This window comes from Notolepis coatsorum, assembly GCF_963971535.1.
Source record: "Notolepis coatsorum genome assembly, chromosome: 5".
Lineage (NCBI taxonomy): Eukaryota > Metazoa > Chordata > Actinopteri > Aulopiformes > Paralepididae > Notolepis > Notolepis coatsorum.
The window spans coordinates 146,443,402-146,464,080 of NC_140169.1; the positions used below are offsets into that span (position 1 = coordinate 146,443,402).

A 20,679-nucleotide genomic window follows, 5' to 3' on the forward strand; every position below is an offset into this window, starting at 1 on the left:
TTTGACTGTTTCTATGTGCAGTGAAAACTACTCCAATGCTTTGCAACCTAGTCATTAATTTAATTCGGGGTAAACGAATGTTAGCCGCGGAGCTAACGCTAGCTAACCATGCTCAATTGCTCATACACACACACAGAGAGAACAGCTGATCTGAGTTAAAAAGGGTGGGGGCGAGTGGGGAGGGAGCCATCTCTCCGGAGCCCTTTCTGTGTGTGCGTGTGTGTGTGCGCACGCCGCACGCGCGCTGGTCTTCTGAAAGACCAGATGACAGAGTCAGAGGAATAACGAACTGTTGAATGCAACTACAGTTCAATAGATTAAATTAGTTTAAGAGAATCTCAAATACATTATTTTATTTAAGTGTATAGTTAAAAAATCTTTTTTTTTAACAGTTTTTGTATTTTTCTGACATGGGGGCTCAACAATAAATGACAATCAGAAATGTCAAGTTGCATGTTGTTATTCTAACCAGCTTAGTTCTGTTGCATTTCCAATTAATTTATTTAAATTATAAATGTATCAGGGATCGATAAAGAATTGGATCGATAAGCAGAATCGATAATGGAATCGTATCGATAAAATCTCATCAATTCCCATCCCTACTAATGATAGACACGACACGCATCACTGTGTCCTTTATGAGAAGGTTGGTTGGTCCTCGCTGATGGAGAGGCAAGCAAACAAAAAAACAAACACTGGTATTTGTTCATTTCTAAAAGGCCCTTATTGGTAAACTAACTCCTTATACTACATCATTATTGGAATGGAATTTTGGTACCTATGGAACCTGTTCTAGTGACCGGCTGGTCCTTAAAGGGGAACTCCAACATTTTGGGAAATTAGATTATTTAACATCTTCCCTGGAGTTAGACAAGAAGATACATACCTTTTTTGTCTCTGTGCGTGCATTTTAGCTTTGGGAATAGACGCTCCGTTAGCATAGCTTAGCTTCATCACTGGAAGTGAGGCAGGACAGTAGCCTTACAGTGCCTTACAGTGTATTGCAAGGTCTGACATTGACCAAATTCGATATGCATGACCTTGGTGGGCTCTAGGTCAACTCCTGAAAAGGGGGTCAATGTCAGACCTTGCAATCAAAAGTTAGGGGGCGCACTGAAATTATGGCAAGGGTTATTAGCCCCCTAACTTTTGATTGCAAAGTCTGACATTGACCCCCTTTTCAGGAGTTGACCTAGAGCCCACCAAGGTCATGCATATCAAGTTTGGTCAATGTCAGACCTTGCAATACACTGTAAGGCACTGTAAGGCTACTGTCCTGCCTCACTTCCAGTGATGAAGCTAAGCTATGCTAACGGAGCGTCTATTCCCAAAGCTAAAATGCACGCACAGAGACAAAAAAGGTATGTATCTTCTTGTCTAACTCCAGGGAAGATGTTAAATAAGCTAATTTCCCAAAATGTTGGAGTTCCCCTTTAAGGTCCAGTTGGCTCTGAACAGGTTCAATCTGAATTTGACTATGATGCCCCTCTAGCTCATGGAATGAACTCCAACAGTCCTTAAAGCTTGAGATTATATTGCAGAGTTTAAAACCTTCATCTCCAACCTTTGTCAATCAAGTTGCACATGTTTTAATTGATAGTTATCCTTACTCGTCTTATTGTTGTGATTTTATATGCCTTTTTTTTTGCTCAACTCAGTATGTACACTCGACGTGACTGTAAATGCGGGAAACCTCAGTTGCCTTTAGAGTTTAAATAAAGGTTTGAAATGAAGATGTTGCTGATGCTTGAGGGAAGAGATATGAAAGAGGTCAATTGAGTAAATAAATACACAGCAGATGGGAGTGTGAAAGAAAAGCAAGACTGAATGCAATGCATTTATTACAACAAATTAATGGGTGAGTAAAATAAGGAATATAGATTCCCCAGAAAGAAAAGCCCAGAAAAGAGTAATAAGAAAAGCAACCTTAATTTGAGCTCATCTATTCGGGAGGCGAGCTGGGTCTTGTCTTTCTCCAGGTCTCTCAGGTTGGTTTTGCACCTGTGCACGGCAGCCTGAAAGATGCTATGTATTAGGGATGGGATAGAATATTCAAATAGTATATGCCAGTCTCCACTAGGGGTGGGGGAAAAAATCGATACGTAGTAGTATCGAGATACTTTGCGTGGCGATACTGGGCACAGGGACGCCAAGTATCGATATTTAATTATTCATAAAAGAATATTTTTTTTTTGTATAACGCCGGTCATATGGTGGTACTTGGAGAGCCAGCTACGTTCTCAGGTGGTACTTGGTGTAAAAAGTTTGAGAACCACTGGTCTAGAGTATAAATATGTTTTTATCGTTTTCTGCAGTATTTCATAGAACGTGAGATATAGGCATAAATGCATATATTAGATGATCAAATGCAGTTTGATACCGATCAACGTTATATTAAAGATTTCAACTGTACATGGTCCTAAACGTCAACTGGTCATCTGCGGGTGAACGGAGGGGGGGGGGGTCGTTTATAATTCAATGACCGACGTTAAATGATTTATGTAGTATGGGTGATATACGGTATTGATCAGAGCAGTTTGTATCAAAAATGATAAAGAAAAACGCTGAAACTCACCCCAGTCTCCTCGTAGCGTTCGGCGATGAGAGTGGAGCAAACAGATCCCAATTATGGGATGTTGATCGATGCGATCCATTTCCGGTTTGTATATTACTAATACATGTCCAAATCATGTTGATTATTGAGTTATGGCAAAGATCCATATCGACAGTGTCTGTATTGAGCCCCGGGACGATCACCGAGTGGCCGGACGAAAATAGGGGACGGACCGAGCTAAAATGGGAACTTCCGGTTTGGCAACTCGCCGATCGGCCACCAGGTGGCGGTATTGAAGCGTTGCAGAGTTGTGCCGAGTCCCACAGCATCAGACAAGGCTCTGTGAGGGAAATATGAATACCATGACGAAAATATGAAATATTGATCTAAAAAACGCCTTACGGAGTTATTGGAGTTATTCGATCTTAAAGGAAAACGCCAACATTTTGGGAAATTAGCTTATTTGCCATCTACCCTGGAGTTAGACAAGAAGATGCATACCTTTTCTTCTCTGTGCATGCATTAGGAGTAGGAAGACGTTGGGAACTAGGCTAATGGAGGAACCTACTTCCAGTGACTGACGCTAAGCATGCACAGAGAAGAAAAAAGGTATGTATCTTCTTGTCTAACTCCAGGGTAGATAGATGGCAAATAAGCAAATTTCCCAAAATGTTGGAGTTTTCCTTTAAGAACCAGCAATTTTCGAATAGCACATCCCTAATATGTATCATGTCAATCACATCATAGGGAGACCACAATATATATGGTTAACCCTTTCACTACCACTCTACTAAAAGGTTAACCCTTTCACAACCACACTACAGAAGGTTAACCCTTTCACTACCACACTATCACAGTGTGATAGTGAAAGGTTAACCTTCTGTAGTGTGGTAGTGAAAGGGTTAATGATACAAACTAAAACGGCACCATGCAAAACATCACAGTGACAGAAGTACATTTATAGAGTTTGTCGTCATTTACTTGCAAGTTGCTCTGGATAAGAGTGTCTGCTAAATGACGAAAATGTAAACGTACAAAGCTCTGTGTTGGTTTACACTCCACCATGTCAGGGATGAATCAATCGTGCAGTCTTGGTTGCCCTGGTGACTGAGGAATTAGCTGCTCATTTAAAATCAGGTCAGTTTATCAAGAGTTTTGTTTTAGCCGAACCTGGAACTCCAAGATTAATTAATTTCAAATTCAGCTCAGGCCTGGTGTTGACACTAAACTAAACGGCCAAGCTGCAAAGTAAAAATAAATTGCTATATCTTCTAAAAAAAACTATGAACACAAAAACATTCGCCCCCCCCCCCCCCCCCCCCCCCCCCAATCTCCATTTTAAGTCAGGGTGGGACACAACTAGGGATGTCCGATATTATCGGCCTACCGATATTATCGGCATTAAAATGTGATATCGGAAAATATCGGTATCGGTTTTCAAATTTCTATTTTTTCTATAGAAATTATGTCCGATATTATCGGCCGGCCGATATCGGCATTAAAATGTGATATCGGTTGATATCGGTATCGGAAATTAAGAGTTGGACAATATCGGTATATCGGTATCGGTAAAAAAGCCAATATCGAGCATCCCTAGTCACAACCCAGTTCTGGGTGACATGTCGGTTGAACTCTGACCTCTGCGGCCTTGAGGGGGTTAGTGAGTCTCTGGGCTTCTGCTTTCAGCGCGGCACCCTGGGGCTGGAGCTCCTGGAGACGCAGGGTGATGACGTCCAGCTGGTCGTGGATCTCCTTGTACTTCCTCTCAGCCTCCGCTGTCTTGTCCTGCAACAGGAACAGGGAGTGAGGTCAGGGGGGAAGTGTTACGGTGAAATGAGAGGAGGATGAGCAGCACAGGTGTTGAGCAGATCATTCATAGAAAAAGGGCAGAGGAGACGGAAGAGGAGGGTGTAACGACGTTACTTCGACATAAATAAAGTGTGGTATTTGCATTTGGAATCTGTTGCCGTCAACTCTCAATATGAGGTCCAAAGAGCTGTCGCTATCAGGGAAGCAAGCCATCATTAGGCTGAAAAACCAAAACCAAAACCCATTCGGTGTGGCGAAATCAACTGTTTGGTACATTCTTAAAAAGAAAGAACTCACTGGTGAGCTCAGCAACACCAAAAGACCCGGAAGACCACAGAAAACATGGATGACAGAATAATTATTTCCCTGGTGAACAACAACTCCTTCACAACAATTGGCCAGATCAACAACACTCTCCAGGAGGTAGGCGTATCGGTGTCAACAGATCAACAATCAAGACTTCACCACCGGAGTGACTACGGAGGGTTCACCACAAGATAATAATACATTTAATTTACAGTATATAGAAAGGTGCTTAAGATGTAAACCATTGGTGAGCCCCAAAACAGGAAGACTTACCGGTAGATTAGAGTTTGCTAAACAATATCTAAAAAAGCCAGTTCTGGAACAACATCCTATGGACAGATGAGACAAAGATCAACAGCGTTTCACAGTGCAGATGGACAATGACCTGAAGCAGACTGCGAAAGCAACCAAAGAGTTTTTTAAGGCAAAGAAGTGGAATGTTATGCAAATCAATCTCCTGACCTGAATCCAGGTTTTAAGACAAAACTGAAGGGAAGATGCCTTAAGAACAATACAAGCAGGAACTTCAAAACCAATTAGAAACTGGCCCGGTAAATGTCCAAACCCCCACCCACCCAACCCCCTCCAATGTACAGTTTCTTCCCCCTCGAATGTATATCTCTTTCTCTCAAACAGTACTGTCTATTTGTATATCTTGTATGTCATAAATGTCTGGATGAAACAGTCTTCCGATGCTGACTTTAAAGTGCTACTCCTCACCTACAAAAATTTTTAATGGGCTTGCACCGCTCCATCTAGCCAATCTCATCTCTCGATACTCGCGACGCTCGTGCTCTGCGCTCACAAAATGCGGGGCTTCTATCGATTCCTAGGGTTAAAAAGAAATCCGCCGGGCCACAGAGCCTTTGTCTACCGCGCTCCCTACCTGTGGAACAAATTACCTGCCGTCGTTAGGGGCGCCTGCTGTCGAAGCTTTTAAATCCCTGCTTAAGACCCATCTTTTCTCTCTCTCCTTCAACCTACCCTGATCTCACCCCGTCCTATTGCTAGGTTTTAGTAAGTTTTTCCTTACCTTCGCGTGGGGTATGTCTGGGAGTGTTGCATTTATTTAAAAAAAAAATTGGACCTTATGGTGTTCTTGTTTTGTTCTTGACTTATCGTGATGTTTCTTCTTGACTTGTTTAAAGAAGACGTGTTACGGCCCATGGGGACATTAACATGTGTTGTCGGGCCTTACAAATAAATTTGATTTGATTTGATTTACTGTGTATGTCATAAATGAGAGAGATGGCGCTGCAACGTCCGGCTGCCTTTCTGTTCGCTCCGTCGAGACTGTGCTTACTTTTGTTAATATTTATAGTTTTAAGAGTTTTGTCTGTACCAACAGTAGGTGCATTTAATGTGTATGACCGTCAGTCACTTATAGACATCGGATTACGGGAAACTTACCGATTGGATTACTCACTGGACCAGCTTTCCGAACCGCAACAATGGCCTGAGGAGATTCTCCGGAGAATGGGACCAGAGCCTTTGTTCCTTGATCCCAGGAACAGAGGAACCAGACGGCGTGGGAAGAGAGCTGGGATCCGTAACAGGCTGAGATCCAGACGCCACCGAACGCCATTGCCCAGTATATTGCTAGCCAATGTACAATCAATTGACAATAAACTGGACGACATCCGAGCAAGGATTCAATACCAAAGAGACGTTAGGGATTGCAACGTTCTCTGCTTCACCGAAACGTGGCTCACGTCGGACGTTCCAGACCACGCAATCCAACCAGCTGAACACTTCTTTATCCACCGCAAGGATCGTACAGCAGAGTCCGGTAAACAACGTGGAGGAGGTATTGCCTTCATGTTTAACAACAATTGGAGCGATCCAACTAACGTGAAGGAATTATCCAACCACTGCTGCCCAGACCTGGAATATATAACCATCAAGTGTCGTCCTTTCTTCCTCCCGAGGGAGTTAACGGCGATCATCCTTGTAGGAGTGTATATTCCACCGCAAGCCAGCAACAACGTCGCGCTCTCCAGACTCCACGACGAGGTAAATAGAATACAAGCGGCGAACATTAACGCCGCCATTTTGGTGCTGGGTGATTTCAATAGCGCCAATCTGAGAAAGGTATGAATGAATGAATGAATGAAAACTTTATTTAACAGATTGCAGAATGGGTACAATACAGTACGGCTCAATACATACAATTGTTAAGGGGATGCAGACCTGAGAAAGACGTTTGTCTTGTTTCCATCAGGGTCCCCCATTTTCAATTCATATAGACATTTATGACATACACAACATACATGACATTTATGGCATAGGGACATATAGGTATTTAGTACTGATACATTTGTGACATAGGCGGTATTCAAATATACAGTACTGTTACCCCTAGATCCTGACAGAGTATATACATATGATGGGGAGGGGACTGTACATTAGGAGGGGGTGGGTGGGTGGGAGGGAAATATACATACAGCGGGGAGGGAATATATACATGCGGTGGGGAGGAGACTGTCTATTAGGAGGTGGTGGGGGTTTTGGGCATTTACGGTGGCCAGTTTCGAATTGCAGCCTCCCGTAGGTGCTCTTTAAGGGCGGTTTTGAATGTGGGCAGGGATTCACATTCCTTTACAGCTTTGGGTAGGGCGTTCCACATTGTTGTGGCATAATTGCGAAACGTGTTTAGTCCCTTGTTTGAGCCGAATCTGGGTTTAACATGATTTGTTGAGCTTCCTCTGGTGTAGTGGTTGTGGTATTCACTGACCTTTGGGAAGTATTTTGACATGTACATGGGCACCCCGGTCGTATAGTGTATCTTGTAGACCAGGCCCATTGCAAGTTGCTGTACTCTGTCGTCTACTCTAAGCCATCCTAGGTTGGCAAAGTGGGCAGGGGTGAGGTGGGTTCTGGGGTTCAGGTCAAGTAGTAGTCTGACCAGTTTGTTTTGTGATGTTTGTAATTTTGTTTTAAGCGCCTTTGAGGTGCTTTGGTACCATGAGGTGCACGCATAGTCATAGTACCCTTGAATGAGTGCTCCTGCCAGAGTCTTCAGGGTATTCTTGTTTACCAGAGAGGAGATCCGGTACAAGAATCTAGTTCGTTGGTTGACTTTTTTTATTACATTGGATGCCATTTTGTCACAGGAAAGATTTGCCTCTAGGATGGAACCCAGGTAGGTAATTTCGTCTTTCCTTGTGACAATATTGTCACCCACTGTAACTGAGAATCCGTCGGTCTTGCTGAGTTTGTTATTTGAACCGAAGAGAATGGACTCTGTTTTGCCCATGTGTAATGATAGTTTGTTATCAGCGAGCCATATGCAGATTTTGCCTAGTTCCGTGCTGAGGGTTTTTTCAACCTGCAATTTGTTCTTGTCAGAGACCAGCAGGGCTGAGTCGTCCGCAAACAGGAACAAGTTGCAGTCACAGGCTGACGACATGTCATTTGCATAAATTAGGAAGAGTAGCGGTCCTAGTATGCTTCCTTGTGGAACACCACAGCTCACTGTGAGGGGGGGGATAGAGTACCGTTTACCTCTACCATCTGTTCTCTCCCCTCCAGGTAGGATTGCATCCAGCTCACTGATAGGCTATCAAAACCAATTGCTTTTAGCTTGTCCATTAGAATGGAGTGATTGACAGTGTCGAAGGCCTTTTGTAGGTCCAGCATGACCATGCCGCAGTATTTGCCAGCGTCCACCTCTTGTTTGATGTGGTCGTTCAAATAGAGGAGGCATGTGTCAGTGGAGTGGGACGTTCTGAAGCCAGATTGGAATTCGTAGATTAGGTTTTTTTCCGCCAGGTACTTTTCGACCTGTTCGTAGACTATTTTCTCCATGACTTTCGAGATGGAGGTAAGAATAGAAACAGGGCGGTAGTTGCCTGGGTCTAATTTGCTGCCCTTTTTGTGTAGAGGGGTCACTCTCGCAATTTTGTATTACCTGACTTCTATCAGCATGTGACTTGCAACACCAGAGGCGGTAACATCCTAGATCACTGTTACACGCAATTTAAAGGTGGCTACAAGGCTCATTCTGATAGTGGCTTTGGTAAATCAGATCACGCGTCCATCTTTCTTTCACCAATGTACAAACAGAGAATCAAAAGTACTCCTGTAGTCTCGCGAGAGGTGCAGAAATGGGATTTGACGTCAGAGGAGATGCTCCAGTCTGCGTTTCACTGCACAGACTGGAATGTGTTCCGCGACACAGATAACATTAATGTCTACACGGAGACAGTGCTGGACTATGTTTGTACTTTGGTGGAAGAAACAATCCCCACTACCAAAATGAGAGTTTACCCAAATCAAAAACCCTGGGTAGACAAATCCGTCCGTGAAGCTCTGAGAGAGCGCACCAAAGCATACAACGACGGCCTAGTGGCAGGCAACATGAATGACCACAAGGTGGCGCGATACAACGTAAGGAAGACAGTGTCAGAAGCCAAACGGCGCTACAGGGATAAAATTGAACTCCAGTTTGAACAAGCTGACTCTAAAGCTATGTGGCAGGGGCTCAAAACGATGACAGACTACAAAGGCGCCTCCCTCAAACTGAACAGTGACATCTCCTTAGCAAATGACCTCAATACCTTCTATGCGAGGTTTGATGCTGGTAATAACAACACCAGCTCACAAGCCACGGCAATGGGGGGGGGGGGGGGGGGGGGGGGGGGGGGTCGGCTGCTGATGGAGGCGCAGTGTTCAGGGTAACAGAGCATGAGGTGAGGCGGACCTTTAAAAAAGTGAATATCAGGAAGGCAGCAGGTCCGGACGGCATCCCCGGCCGCGTCCTAAAAGTCTGTGCCGACCAACTGGCCCCAGTATTCACTGACATATTTAACCTGTCCTTAGAACAGGCTGTCATCCCCACCTGCCTGAAGAAGTCCACTATTATCCCTGTACCCAAAAAATCCAAGCCTGCTTGCCTCAACGACTACCGCCCTGTAGCTCTCACCTCCATAGCCATGAAGTGCTTTGAGAAGCTAGTAAAGGGCTACATCTGCTCCTCCCTCCCCATCAACATGGACCCCCTGCAATTTGCATACCGCCCCAACAGGTCCACGGAGGACGCCATAGCCCATGTGCTGCACACAGCAGCATCACACCTGGACAAGAGGCAGGGGAACTATGTGAGAATGCTATTCATCGACTACAGCTCGGCATTCAATACCATAGTCCCCTCCATACTCATAGCCAAGCTCAGGGACCTGGGCTTGAACTATGACCTCTGCCAGTGGGTCTTGGACTTCCTGACTGGCAGACCCCAGGTGGTGAGAGCAGGCAACTGCACCTCCTCATCCATCACCCTCAACATAGGGGCCCCCCAGGGCTGTGTTCTGAGTCCCCTCCTCTACTCCCTGTACACACACGACTGTGTGGCTCAGCGGAGTAGCAATACAATCATCAAATTTGCTGACGACACAGTGGTGGTGGGCCTGATCTCTGCCAACGACGAGAGGGCCTACCTGGAAGAGGTCAAGGTCCTGGCGGGATGGTGCCAGGAAAACAGCCTCTCCCTGAACGTCAGCAAAACAAAGGAGATGATTGTGGACTTCAGGAGGTCGGGGGTCAAGGACTACAGCCCCCTCAGCATTGACGGGGCACCGGTTGAGAGAGTCAACAGCTTTAAGTACCTCGGAGCCTACATATCCGAGGACTTGACATGGACCACACACATTGACAGTGTTGTGAAGAAGGCACGACAACGCCTCTACTTCCTCAGGCGCCTAAGGAAGTTCCAAGTCAGTCAGAAGATCCTTAAGAACTTCTACTCATGTACAATAGAGAGCATCTTGACCGGCAACATCACCTCCTGGTTTGGGAATAGCACTGCACAAGACCGAAGCAGACTACAAAGAGTGACACGTTCAGCCGAACGCACAATTGGAGGGGGGCTCCCCACCCTCCAGAACATTTACAACAAGCGTTGCAAGGGCAAGGCTAAGAGAATCATTAAAGACTCCAGTCACCCGAACAACTGCCTCTTTGAACTGCTGCGGTCAGGCAAGCGATACCGGAGTCTCAAGGCGAGCACAGAAAGACTCAGAAGAAGCTTCTATCCCCAGGCCATCAGGCTGCTAAACGAACAATGAACACTACACAACAACAACCACCAAACGCACATAGCACACACATCCACACGCACACACTCACTTTAAACAAACACACTGTAGCACCCACTCCACACACTTTATAGCACACACCCACTTTAAACAAACACACTGTAGCACCCACTCCCCACACTTTATATTTATTGATGAAGGATTGCACTACAACTCGTACACCTTACTGTAAATTGTACCTAAATTGTACCTCATCCCATTTCTGCTTTGCACTATATAGTACTGTACATTAGTACACTGCATAGTATTGTATATTATATGGTAACTCAGAACATTGTACATATGTCTATACCGAACACTGTGACCTCATTTTCTTCTTCTAAATTACATGCTATACTATGTTATTTGATACTATCTTGTCTAGCACAGTCTCTGGAGCGTAACAGTAAGAAGCATTTTGTATGAAAGTATTCTGTACTGTATGACAACTATTAAAGAAACTTGAAGAAACTTGAAATGTCATGATGAATTGAAAATGGGGGACCCTGATGTAAACGAGACGAAAGTCTTTCTCTGGTCTGCATCCCCTTAACAATTGTTTGTATCGAGCCGTACTGTATTGTACCCATTCTGCAATCTGTTAATAAAGTCTTCAATCAATCAATCAATCAATCAATCAATCAATCAATCAATCAATCAACTGAAGACAGTTGCAGTAGAGGCCTGGCAGAGCATCACAAGGGACAACATCTCAGAGTCTGGTGATGTCTATTGGTTCCACACTTGACTGCAAAGGATTTGCAACCAAGTATTTGGGTTTTTTCAAGTTCATTGTGGTGGTTTACAGACACAAAATTGTGAAAATTGTGTCAATGTCCAAATATTTATGGACCCGCTTGTACATACAGGAACTAACTTTTGTCAACCGGGCACAGTGGTGAGGGGATTCAGAAAGTCCAGGTTAGCAACATTACCACAGGTGGGTAGTTAAAATGTACATACAAGCCACATCCAACACACCAGCACTTGGCTGGTGGCTACTAGTATTATTCCATGCATGTACTGTATGTACCATAGAGTTATTATTAGGGATGTTCGATATTGGCTTTTTTACCAATATCCGATATACCGATATTGTCCAACTCTTAATTTCCAATACCGATATCAACCGATATATGCTGGGTTTTCCCCCCAAAAAAACTGAATAATTTCAGGTAATTAACATTATCTCTTGTCGTTGGAATTAACACAACATTATGCATACTTTTGACAATAAATAAAATAAGAATGTGTTCTTACTTGCTTGCCTGGGTAAATAAAGGTTAAATAAATGTAAAAAAAAAAAATTATAAAAAAATGTATTGAAAACTGATACCGATAATTTCCAATATTACATATCGGCCGATAATATCGGTAGGCCGATAATATCGGACATCCCTAGTTATTATACAGTAGGACTGTATGTACCATAGAGTTATTATACAGTAGGACTGTATGTACCATAGAGTTATTATACAGTAGGACTGTATGTACCATAGTTATTATATAGTAGGACTGTATGTACCATAGTTATTATACAGTAGGACTGTATGTACCATAGTTATTATACAGTAGGACTGTATGTACCATAGAGTTATTATACAGTAGGACTGTATGTACCATAGTTATTATACAGTAGGACCTAACCTTCCATTCGTCCACCTTCTGGTCAAACTTCACCGTGTTGCGCTCGTCCGACTCCAGCTTCTGTCGCACCGGCTCCACCGCTCTCTCCATCTCGCCCACCTGGAGGAGGAGAACAGCGTGCAGTGTGTCAAACCAGACGCCGGGGATCGAGAGACGGACACGAAATTCAACAACTCCCCTGAACAATTGACAAGCGATTCAATTAAAAGTGATTTTTTTTCTTTTTTTAACACATTTGAGTGCAGAATTTTGCATACGTCATATTGAACGATGAAGACTAGAAATCCAGTTCAACGTTGCGAGTCGTGTTCTGTGTGGTTGTGATTGCAGCACCACAGTGTGTCTGTAGTGTTCAGTGAGTCTGTAGTGTTCAGTGAGTCTGTAGTGTTCAGTGAGTCTGTAGTGTTCAGTGAGTCTGTAGTGTTCAGTGAGTCTGTAGTGTTCAGTGTGTCTGTAGTGTTCAGTGAGTCTGTAGTGTTCAGTGAGTCTGTAGTGTTCAGTGAGTCTGTAGTGTTCAGTGTGTCTGTAGTGTTCAGTGAGTCTGTAGTGTTCAGTGAGTCTGTAGTGTTCAGTGTGTCTGTAGTGTTCAGTGAGTCTGTAGTGTTCAGTGAGTCTGTAGTGTTCAGTGTGTCTGTAGTGTTCAGTGTGTCTGTAGTGTTCAGTGAGTCTGTAGTGTTCAGTGTGTCTGTAGTGTTCAGTGAGTCTGTAGTGTTCAGTGAGTCTGTAGTGTTCAGTGAGTCTGTAGTGTTCAGTGAGTCTGTAGTGTTCAGTGTGTCTGTAGTGTTCAGTGTGTCTGTAGTGTTCAGTGAGTCTGTAGTGTTCAGTGAGTCTGTAGTGTTCAGTGAGTCTGTAGTGTTCAGTGAGTCTGTAGTGTTCAGTGTGTCTGTAGTGTTCAGTGAGTCTGTAGTGTTCAGTGTGTCTGTAGTGTTCAGTGTGTCTGTAGTGTTCAGTGAGTCTGTGATGTTCAGTGAGTCTGTAGTGTTCAGTGTGTCTGTAGTGTTCAGTGAGTCTGTAGTGTTCAGTGTGTCTGTAGGGTTCAGTGAGTCTGTAGTGTTCAGTGAGTCTGTAGGGTTCAGTGAGTCTGTAGTGTTCAGTGTGTCTGTAGTGTTCAGTGAGTCTGTAGTGTTCAGTGTGTCTGTAGTGTTCAGTGAGTCTGTAGTGTTCAGTGAGTCTGTAGTGTTCAGTGTGTCTGTAGTGTTCAGTGAGTCTGTAGTGTTCAGTGTGTCTGTGTGTCTGTAGTGTTCAGTGTGTCTGTAGTGTTCAGTGAGTCTGTAGTGTTCAGTGTGTCTGTAGTGTTCAGTGAGTCTGTAGTGTTCAGTGTGTCTGTAGTGTTCAGTGAGTCTGTAGTGTTCAGTGTGTCTGTAGGGTTCAGTGAGTCTGTAGTGTTCAGTGTGTCTGTAGTGTTCAGTGAGTCTGTAGTGTTCAGTGTGTCTGTGTGTCTGTAGTGTTCAGTGTGTCTGTAGTGTTCAGTGTGTCTGTAGTGTTCAGTGAGTCTGTAGTGTTCAGTGAGTCTGTAGTGTTCAGTGTGTCTGTAGTGTTCAGTGAGTCTGTAGTGTTCAGTGAGTCTGTAGTGTTCAGTGAGTCTGTAGTGTTCAGTGAGTCTGTAGTGTTCAGTGTGTCTGTAGTGTTCAGTGAGTCTGTAGTGTTCAGTGTGTCTGTAGTGTTCAGTGTGTCTGTAGTGTTCAGTGTGTCTGTAGTGTTCAGTGAGTCTGTAGTGTTCAGTGTGTCTGTAGTGTTCAGTGTGTCTGTAGTGTTCAGTGAGTCTGTAGTGTTCAGTGAGTCTGTAGTGTTCAGTGTGTCTGTAGTGTTCAGTGAGTCTAATGAATGAATGAATTTTTTTACAAAGCATAGTAGTAGAACTTCCAAAACGTGTAGGCTGAATCAGAGGCTTATAATTGCCTACCCTTTTTACATTACACTATTTACACAAAAAATAAAATACAAAAAATAAACATAATTCAGTATATCATTTAGCAAAGATTACAAACGTTTCATAGTTTTATGTACAAAACGTATACACATTTATTTATGTATTTTTTAAATACTTTTTCTTTTTTTATATATATAATATGTTTTTCTTTTTCCCTTTGTCACTATTTGAACACAGCTATGTTATAGATCAAATATAACTAGGATAATAATGAGGTTTTATATTTATGTATCACCTTATATTTGAGTAATTTCTTAAAAGAATGTCGTGAACTACACATTTTTACTTCTTTGTCAAAGCTATTCCATAATTTTGCCCCTTTAACAGATATACGTCGACTTTTTATATTTGTCCTTGCCTTTGCGATATTGAATACACAAGAATACACAGTGCTCAGTGTGTCTGTAGTCGGGCTGAGCCCAAACGTTCGGACCTTCGTTCTTTACGTTGGCATTCGAATTCTAAAGCAACATTCGAATTCTTTATAAAAAAAAAAAGAATATAAAAAAGATTAGGCTACACTAATATTATAGTATTAAAACTGATGAGTTATATTCATTAAAGAAAGTTGATTTAATGGGGGGGGGAAATACTAATTTAATCAGATTAATCACTTTATTCAAATTGAGGATTTAGTTTGAGGATATTAATGTATGCATGTATAATATATTATAAACTTTTTTTTTTTTTTTGTATCATTCCATTTGGGCTGTGGGGGGTGCTTAATGTCTGAAGGAGTCGACTGAAGGCTTCTTGTCCTCTGCAAAAGCATGCAATTGGTCCACTGATGGATACATCTTGATATTTGTCTAGTCTAGTGTGTTCATTAGACGGGTGAAATCCTCTTTCAGTGCCTCTGTGCCTGTTTTCGTAGGCAGTTAGCCTCTGGTATGCGCGCCATTAGCGTTAGCCACGCTTCTAGGCCTCTTTTCTTTTGGAAAAAATGATAAAAAAATTTAAATAAAATAAAATATAAAAAGAAAATTTAATTTTTTTTTATATTCGACTAAGAGGTTGGCCAGTCGACTACGGCTCCTTTCGACCGATTAGTCGACTAATCGATTAATAGGGGTCAGCCCTAGTCTGTAGTGTTCAGTGTGGTTGCGGCACCACAGTGCGTCTGTCTCACCTGAGCCCAGGCCATCTGCCCGTTCAGGTCCTCCAGCTCGGCCTGCATGACGTCCAGCGACGCCAGGCTCTTATAGAGGTCCTCTTTCTCCAGATAGTTCTTCTTCATGGCCGCTAAGGTCTGAGAGACGCAGCAAATCGTGTACATTTTTAGCCACGGTGACCATGATGAGGGGAGTGCCGAGAGAAATCTGGCTATGGCACGTCGGGGGGCTCGTGTCCATAATATAGCGCTTTTCACCGGCAGAAAGGCGCTGGGATGAAGCGCTTGCAGTGAGAGAGAGGAAAAAAAGGCTGACAGACTAGCGTTCTTGCTTTTGATTGACGTTATCCATTCGTTATTTTATTGTTTAGAATCGCGATTTTTGCGCCTTTGAAAAACGCTATACGGACACAAACCCTTATGCTGCATTCACAAATCAATTCAAATGTATTTGTAAAGCCCGAAATCACAAGGCAATGCAATGCCCCCACGGCTGTACAAGTGTTCTTTGAACAAGTAAAAAAAAAAAAAAAAAAAAATTAAATATGCGACACTCTCAGACATTCCCCAATGAAGATAAGGGGAAAACTCCCTAAAAACCTAGCAATAAGAAAGAAGCACCACAGGCGACGTGGAGGAGAGAAACCTCACATGGGATGATGTAGACGGCAAACAATATGATGGACCTATCTCAAACCCTGCCCTCTTTTCTTGATCCTCCAATCACAACAAAGTTTGTCCGAGGTAAGCGACAGTTGTGATTGGAGGATCAAGAAAAGAGGGCAGGGTTTGAGATAGGTCTATTGTAGTGGATGAGAGCAGGATGGTCAAATTAGGGGAGGCCAGCAAAGAAGAGCGGCAATGTCACACTAACTCACCCATTCCTATAGAGTCAGTCAGTCATTCATTCACACGCCACACTGCCCCTAGTGGTGGCTCAACGGTATGGGTGTTTAGGGTGGTTAAGTATACACACTCTCTAGTGTGGGTGGGTGGTTAAGTATGTCCTCCATAGTGTGGGAGTTTTAATACCTCCTTGTGTTGTTCCATGAGGTCCTGGGTCACGTTCTTGGTGGACTTGATGTGGACAAAGTCCTCCTTCAACTGCTCCAACTGGGTGGCTTTCATGAAGAACTGTGGGGGACGAGAGATCACATGTAGTATCCAGTACAGATACTGAGGGGGACGAGAGATCACATGTAGTATCTAGTACAGATACTGAGGGGGACGAGAGATCACATGTAGTATCCAGTACAGATACTGAGGGGGACGAGAGATCACATGTAGTATCCAGTACAGATACTGAGGGGGACGAGAGATCACATGTAGTATCCAGTACAGATACTGAGGGGGACGAGAGATCACATGTAGTATCCAGTACAGATACTGAGGGGGACCAGAGATCACATGTAGTATCCAGTACAGATACTGAGGGGGACGAGAGATCACATGTAGTATCCAGTACAGATACTGAGGGGGACGAGAGATCACATGTAGTATCCAGTACAGATACTGTGGGGGACGAGAGATCACATGTAGTATCCAGTACAGATACTGAGGGGGACGAGAGATCACATGTTAGTATCCAGTACAGATACTGAGGGGGACGAGAGATCACATGTAGTATCCAGTACAGATACTGAGGGGGACGAGAGATCACATGTAGTATCCAGTACAGATACTGAGGGGGACGAGAGATCACATGTAGTATCCAGTACAGATACTGAGGGGGACGAGAGATCACATGTAGTATCCAGTACAGATACTGAGGGGGACGAGAGATCACATGTAGTATCCAGTACAGATACTGAGGGGGACGAGAGATCACATGTAGTATCCAGTACAGATACTGAGGGGGACGAGAGATCACATGTAGTATCCAGTACGCGTCTATTCTTTTACCAACGGATCTCCAGTTCCGCGTTCTGCGATCTGATTGGCTACCGACGTTTCTGGTGCGATCCGATTGGCCACTGACGTTTCTGGTCCTGTGACATGTGCGCCCAATCGCGTGTCTTTGCCCATTTCCGCCTCGAACAGCAGCAAACTACCTAACGCCTAGTTTATCACCGGTTAAGCTTAGGCGACTCTTTCGAAGTTGGTTAAGGTTAGAGTTTGGAATCAGGGCTGGCGTTCTATCGCCCTGCTCTAAGACAAACTCTAACCTTAACCAACTTCGAAAGAGTCGCCTAAGCTTAACCGGTGGCAGAACTTGCCGTCACACGATCGGCGCGACCAGAAACGTCAGTGGCCAATCAGAGTGCAGAACGCAAACGCGGAACTGGAAATCCGTTGGTAAAAGTATTCAGGCATCCAGTACCGATACTGAGGGGGATGAGATAGTTCGCTTGAGCAACTATACTATTTTTGCATTTTACTGCACTTTTTTCTTTTGTTTAGTTTGTTTTAATGCACTGAAAATCCATTCATGAGAATGTGCCGCTTTTATACTGTACCCTTCTGTGTTCCTTTTATATTATATAATTTTTTATGCTGTGCCTTCTTTGTATAGTTTTTTTGTGTATAGCCCTGTGTACAGCCTCCGTGGATGAAATGTGCTTTATAAATAAAATGTTACTTGACTTAGCTAGGTAGCTTTAGGGACATTTAAAAAGGAACACGCCAACATTTTGGGAAATTAGCTCACCGTCTTCTCCAGAGAGAGAGACAGGAAGATAGCTTTCTACTGAACGCACAGAGAGGAATCTATCTGGCTGCACGTTAGCCTAGCACAGCACAATGAATGGAAGCGGACAGTGCCGGTTAGCCTTCGGGAGAGGCGTTAGTTGGACAATGCCTAGGCTAACCGGCACCGTCCGCTTCCATTCATTGTGCTAAGCTAAGGAGACTTCGAGTTGCATGAATTGGGTATTTCTGTATATCTAACGCCACAGTTTAAAGGGGCGGTTCATTCAAAATTACAAAATTTAAATTAAACAAAAACAGGAGAGTAATCACAGTCCAAGTCTGTTAATTATCCAGTAATCATCTTTCAGTCCATTTTACCACAATCAAAGGGAGGGCGGATAAACTCACCCTGTACTTGTCTCCCTCTCCTTTAGAATTTAGGAAGTGTTTGCTCATCTCTTGAGTGAGAATTGACACTGGGTTGTTCACCTTTGAAAGAAAATAAATAAATAATATTATACACACACACACACACACACACACACACACACACACACACACACACACACACACACACACACACACACACACACACACACACACACACACACACACACACACACACACACACACACACACACACACACACACACACACACACACACACACACACACACACACACACACACACACACAGTATATATCTATACATATCTCTAAGTTTGTCATCAGAAGATTATTTATAGTCTATGGGTACAAGAATAAACAGTGTCATGCTGTTTTCATGACCTGGAAACAACTAGTAAGAAAGAAGAATCCAGCTACTCTAAAAACTAAAAACAACTTTTACAGTGTTGCAAACTGTTTCAGCAATGTGCTTGATGAAGGTGTGTTGGTTTTCACTGTACAAATAACAGAGAAATATATATATTTTTTTATTTCTTAGAACATCCGTCTCTAAGGCTGCGGTCACACTGCAAGTCCTTAGTTCTCAATTATGATTTATTGCTCAGATCAAGTATTTTTTCACATACTTTTTAAACGTGGTCAATATGAGATTCCAGTGTGAACTGGTCTCGCTCCTAAAGAAATATCTTGAGTCACATATGAGCGAAATAAATCTAATTTGGGCCACCGTCTCTTGCAGTGTGAACGTAGCCTGAGAGCACTTTCTCCCTTGCCAGCCCATGAATATAAACTAATTGTAAACAGGTGAAGGCGAGTGTGAATGGGTGAGAAGAACTGCACCTGAATATTGAAATGATCCAGAACAGACAAGAGATCTTCCTTTCTGGACGACACAATGTGACCTGGAGGACGGGACAGGACCGCGTTAACAAACCCCACGTCTTTTCAGTGCAGCGTGTTCCCAAGTGACATTTAAAAAGGGGAAATTCCAGCACAAGCTTTCATACCAACTCAACAGACGGATGCAGACACACATTGACGAAAAAACTAAAAACTGTCCATCTCTTCTAGAAAGAGATAGTTGCAGACAATGTTTAATTTAGTTTAATTTCACCATTTAATTCACTAGAAGTTAAGGCCAATGAGAGAATATATTATGCCTCGCCGGCCCTGTCCTTCATCTTTAGAACCTGGCTGGGACTGTTGTATCATTGCGTGTGCCACAATTAGTAATAATAATAATAATAATAATAATAATAATAATAATAATAATAATAATAATAATAATAATAATAATAATAATAATAATAATAATAATAATAATAATAATAATAATAATAATAATAACAATTAGTGTGAATTCTGAAAGCAGAATGCCTAGTAACCGGAAAGTTTACAAGAAATGCAATGTTATAAGTTACATCAGATATTTCTCAGATATTATATCAGGGGTCACTGATACAGAATCTAATCAAACTGCTTAAAGGGGAACTATCTTATAAATGGCCTTTTCCAGTGGTCTGCATTGTTTTCTAGCAATGTGGGGTTTGTACCAACACTGACTAGATGTGAAATTCTCATTCAGTCCCGTTTCTTCAGTTCAGCTGAGACAAGATCCTCCCCCACTAAACCAAGCCAATCTGAATTTAGCGGATCTGTGACGTGTACGAATTCTGATCTGCCACCGCCCCCCGCCCACAATCAACTGTGATACGTTTTTTATATGAGCAGCGAGTGCAAATAATGCGGAAGCGGTTTCGACAGCAGAGACCTTCAGCTGTTCACACAGAGAACTAGATAAAACGGGTGGGAGGGAGCGCGCTCTCTCTCTCTCTCTCGTATCAGCACTCGCTGTATCACAGTCAACCTGTTGCAAATTATCATCGCGCGCGCGCCCGTATTCCGATCCGTGCAATAATATTCACGGGGGTATATATTGTCATTTGAAACAAGCAATGCATTGTCCAATGGGATTATGCCCCCCGCGGCGAAATTAATTAGTCCATCTCTATCTCTCCCTCAAAGGTATCTGCCAGTGCAGGTGGGTGACTGTCACTCAAAGCGCATTGCGAGTATGGGCGGAGCCCAGGCAAAAACAGCTTGGAATCTGGAAGGGCAGAAAGTGGTCCACCAAAGTACTTGATTAAAAATACTAGGGCTGTCCCCGACTAAGGATTTGGATGGTCGACTATGATAGGCCAAAATTTGCCGTTAG

General features: G+C 43.3%; 1 protein-coding gene across 1 annotated transcript in view; it reads right to left on the bottom strand.

Annotated features, from left to right (window-relative positions):
- Positions 1-20,679, bottom strand: part of LOC311228411 (structural maintenance of chromosomes protein 6-like) — a gene marked incomplete at its 5' end in the record, with an annotated part of 73,856 nt that overhangs the window by 44,760 nt on the left and 8,417 nt on the right. Inside the window, 7 exons of the mRNA XM_084314319.1 lie at positions 1,927-2,015; positions 4,193-4,339; positions 12,388-12,486; positions 15,447-15,566; positions 16,461-16,562; positions 18,465-18,545; positions 19,305-19,366. Coding sequence (XP_084170445.1) covers positions 1,927-2,015; positions 4,193-4,339; positions 12,388-12,486; positions 15,447-15,566; positions 16,461-16,562; positions 18,465-18,545; positions 19,305-19,366 — 700 coding nt within the window. The remainder of the gene's footprint in view (positions 1-1,926; positions 2,016-4,192; positions 4,340-12,387; positions 12,487-15,446; positions 15,567-16,460; positions 16,563-18,464; positions 18,546-19,304; positions 19,367-20,679) is intronic.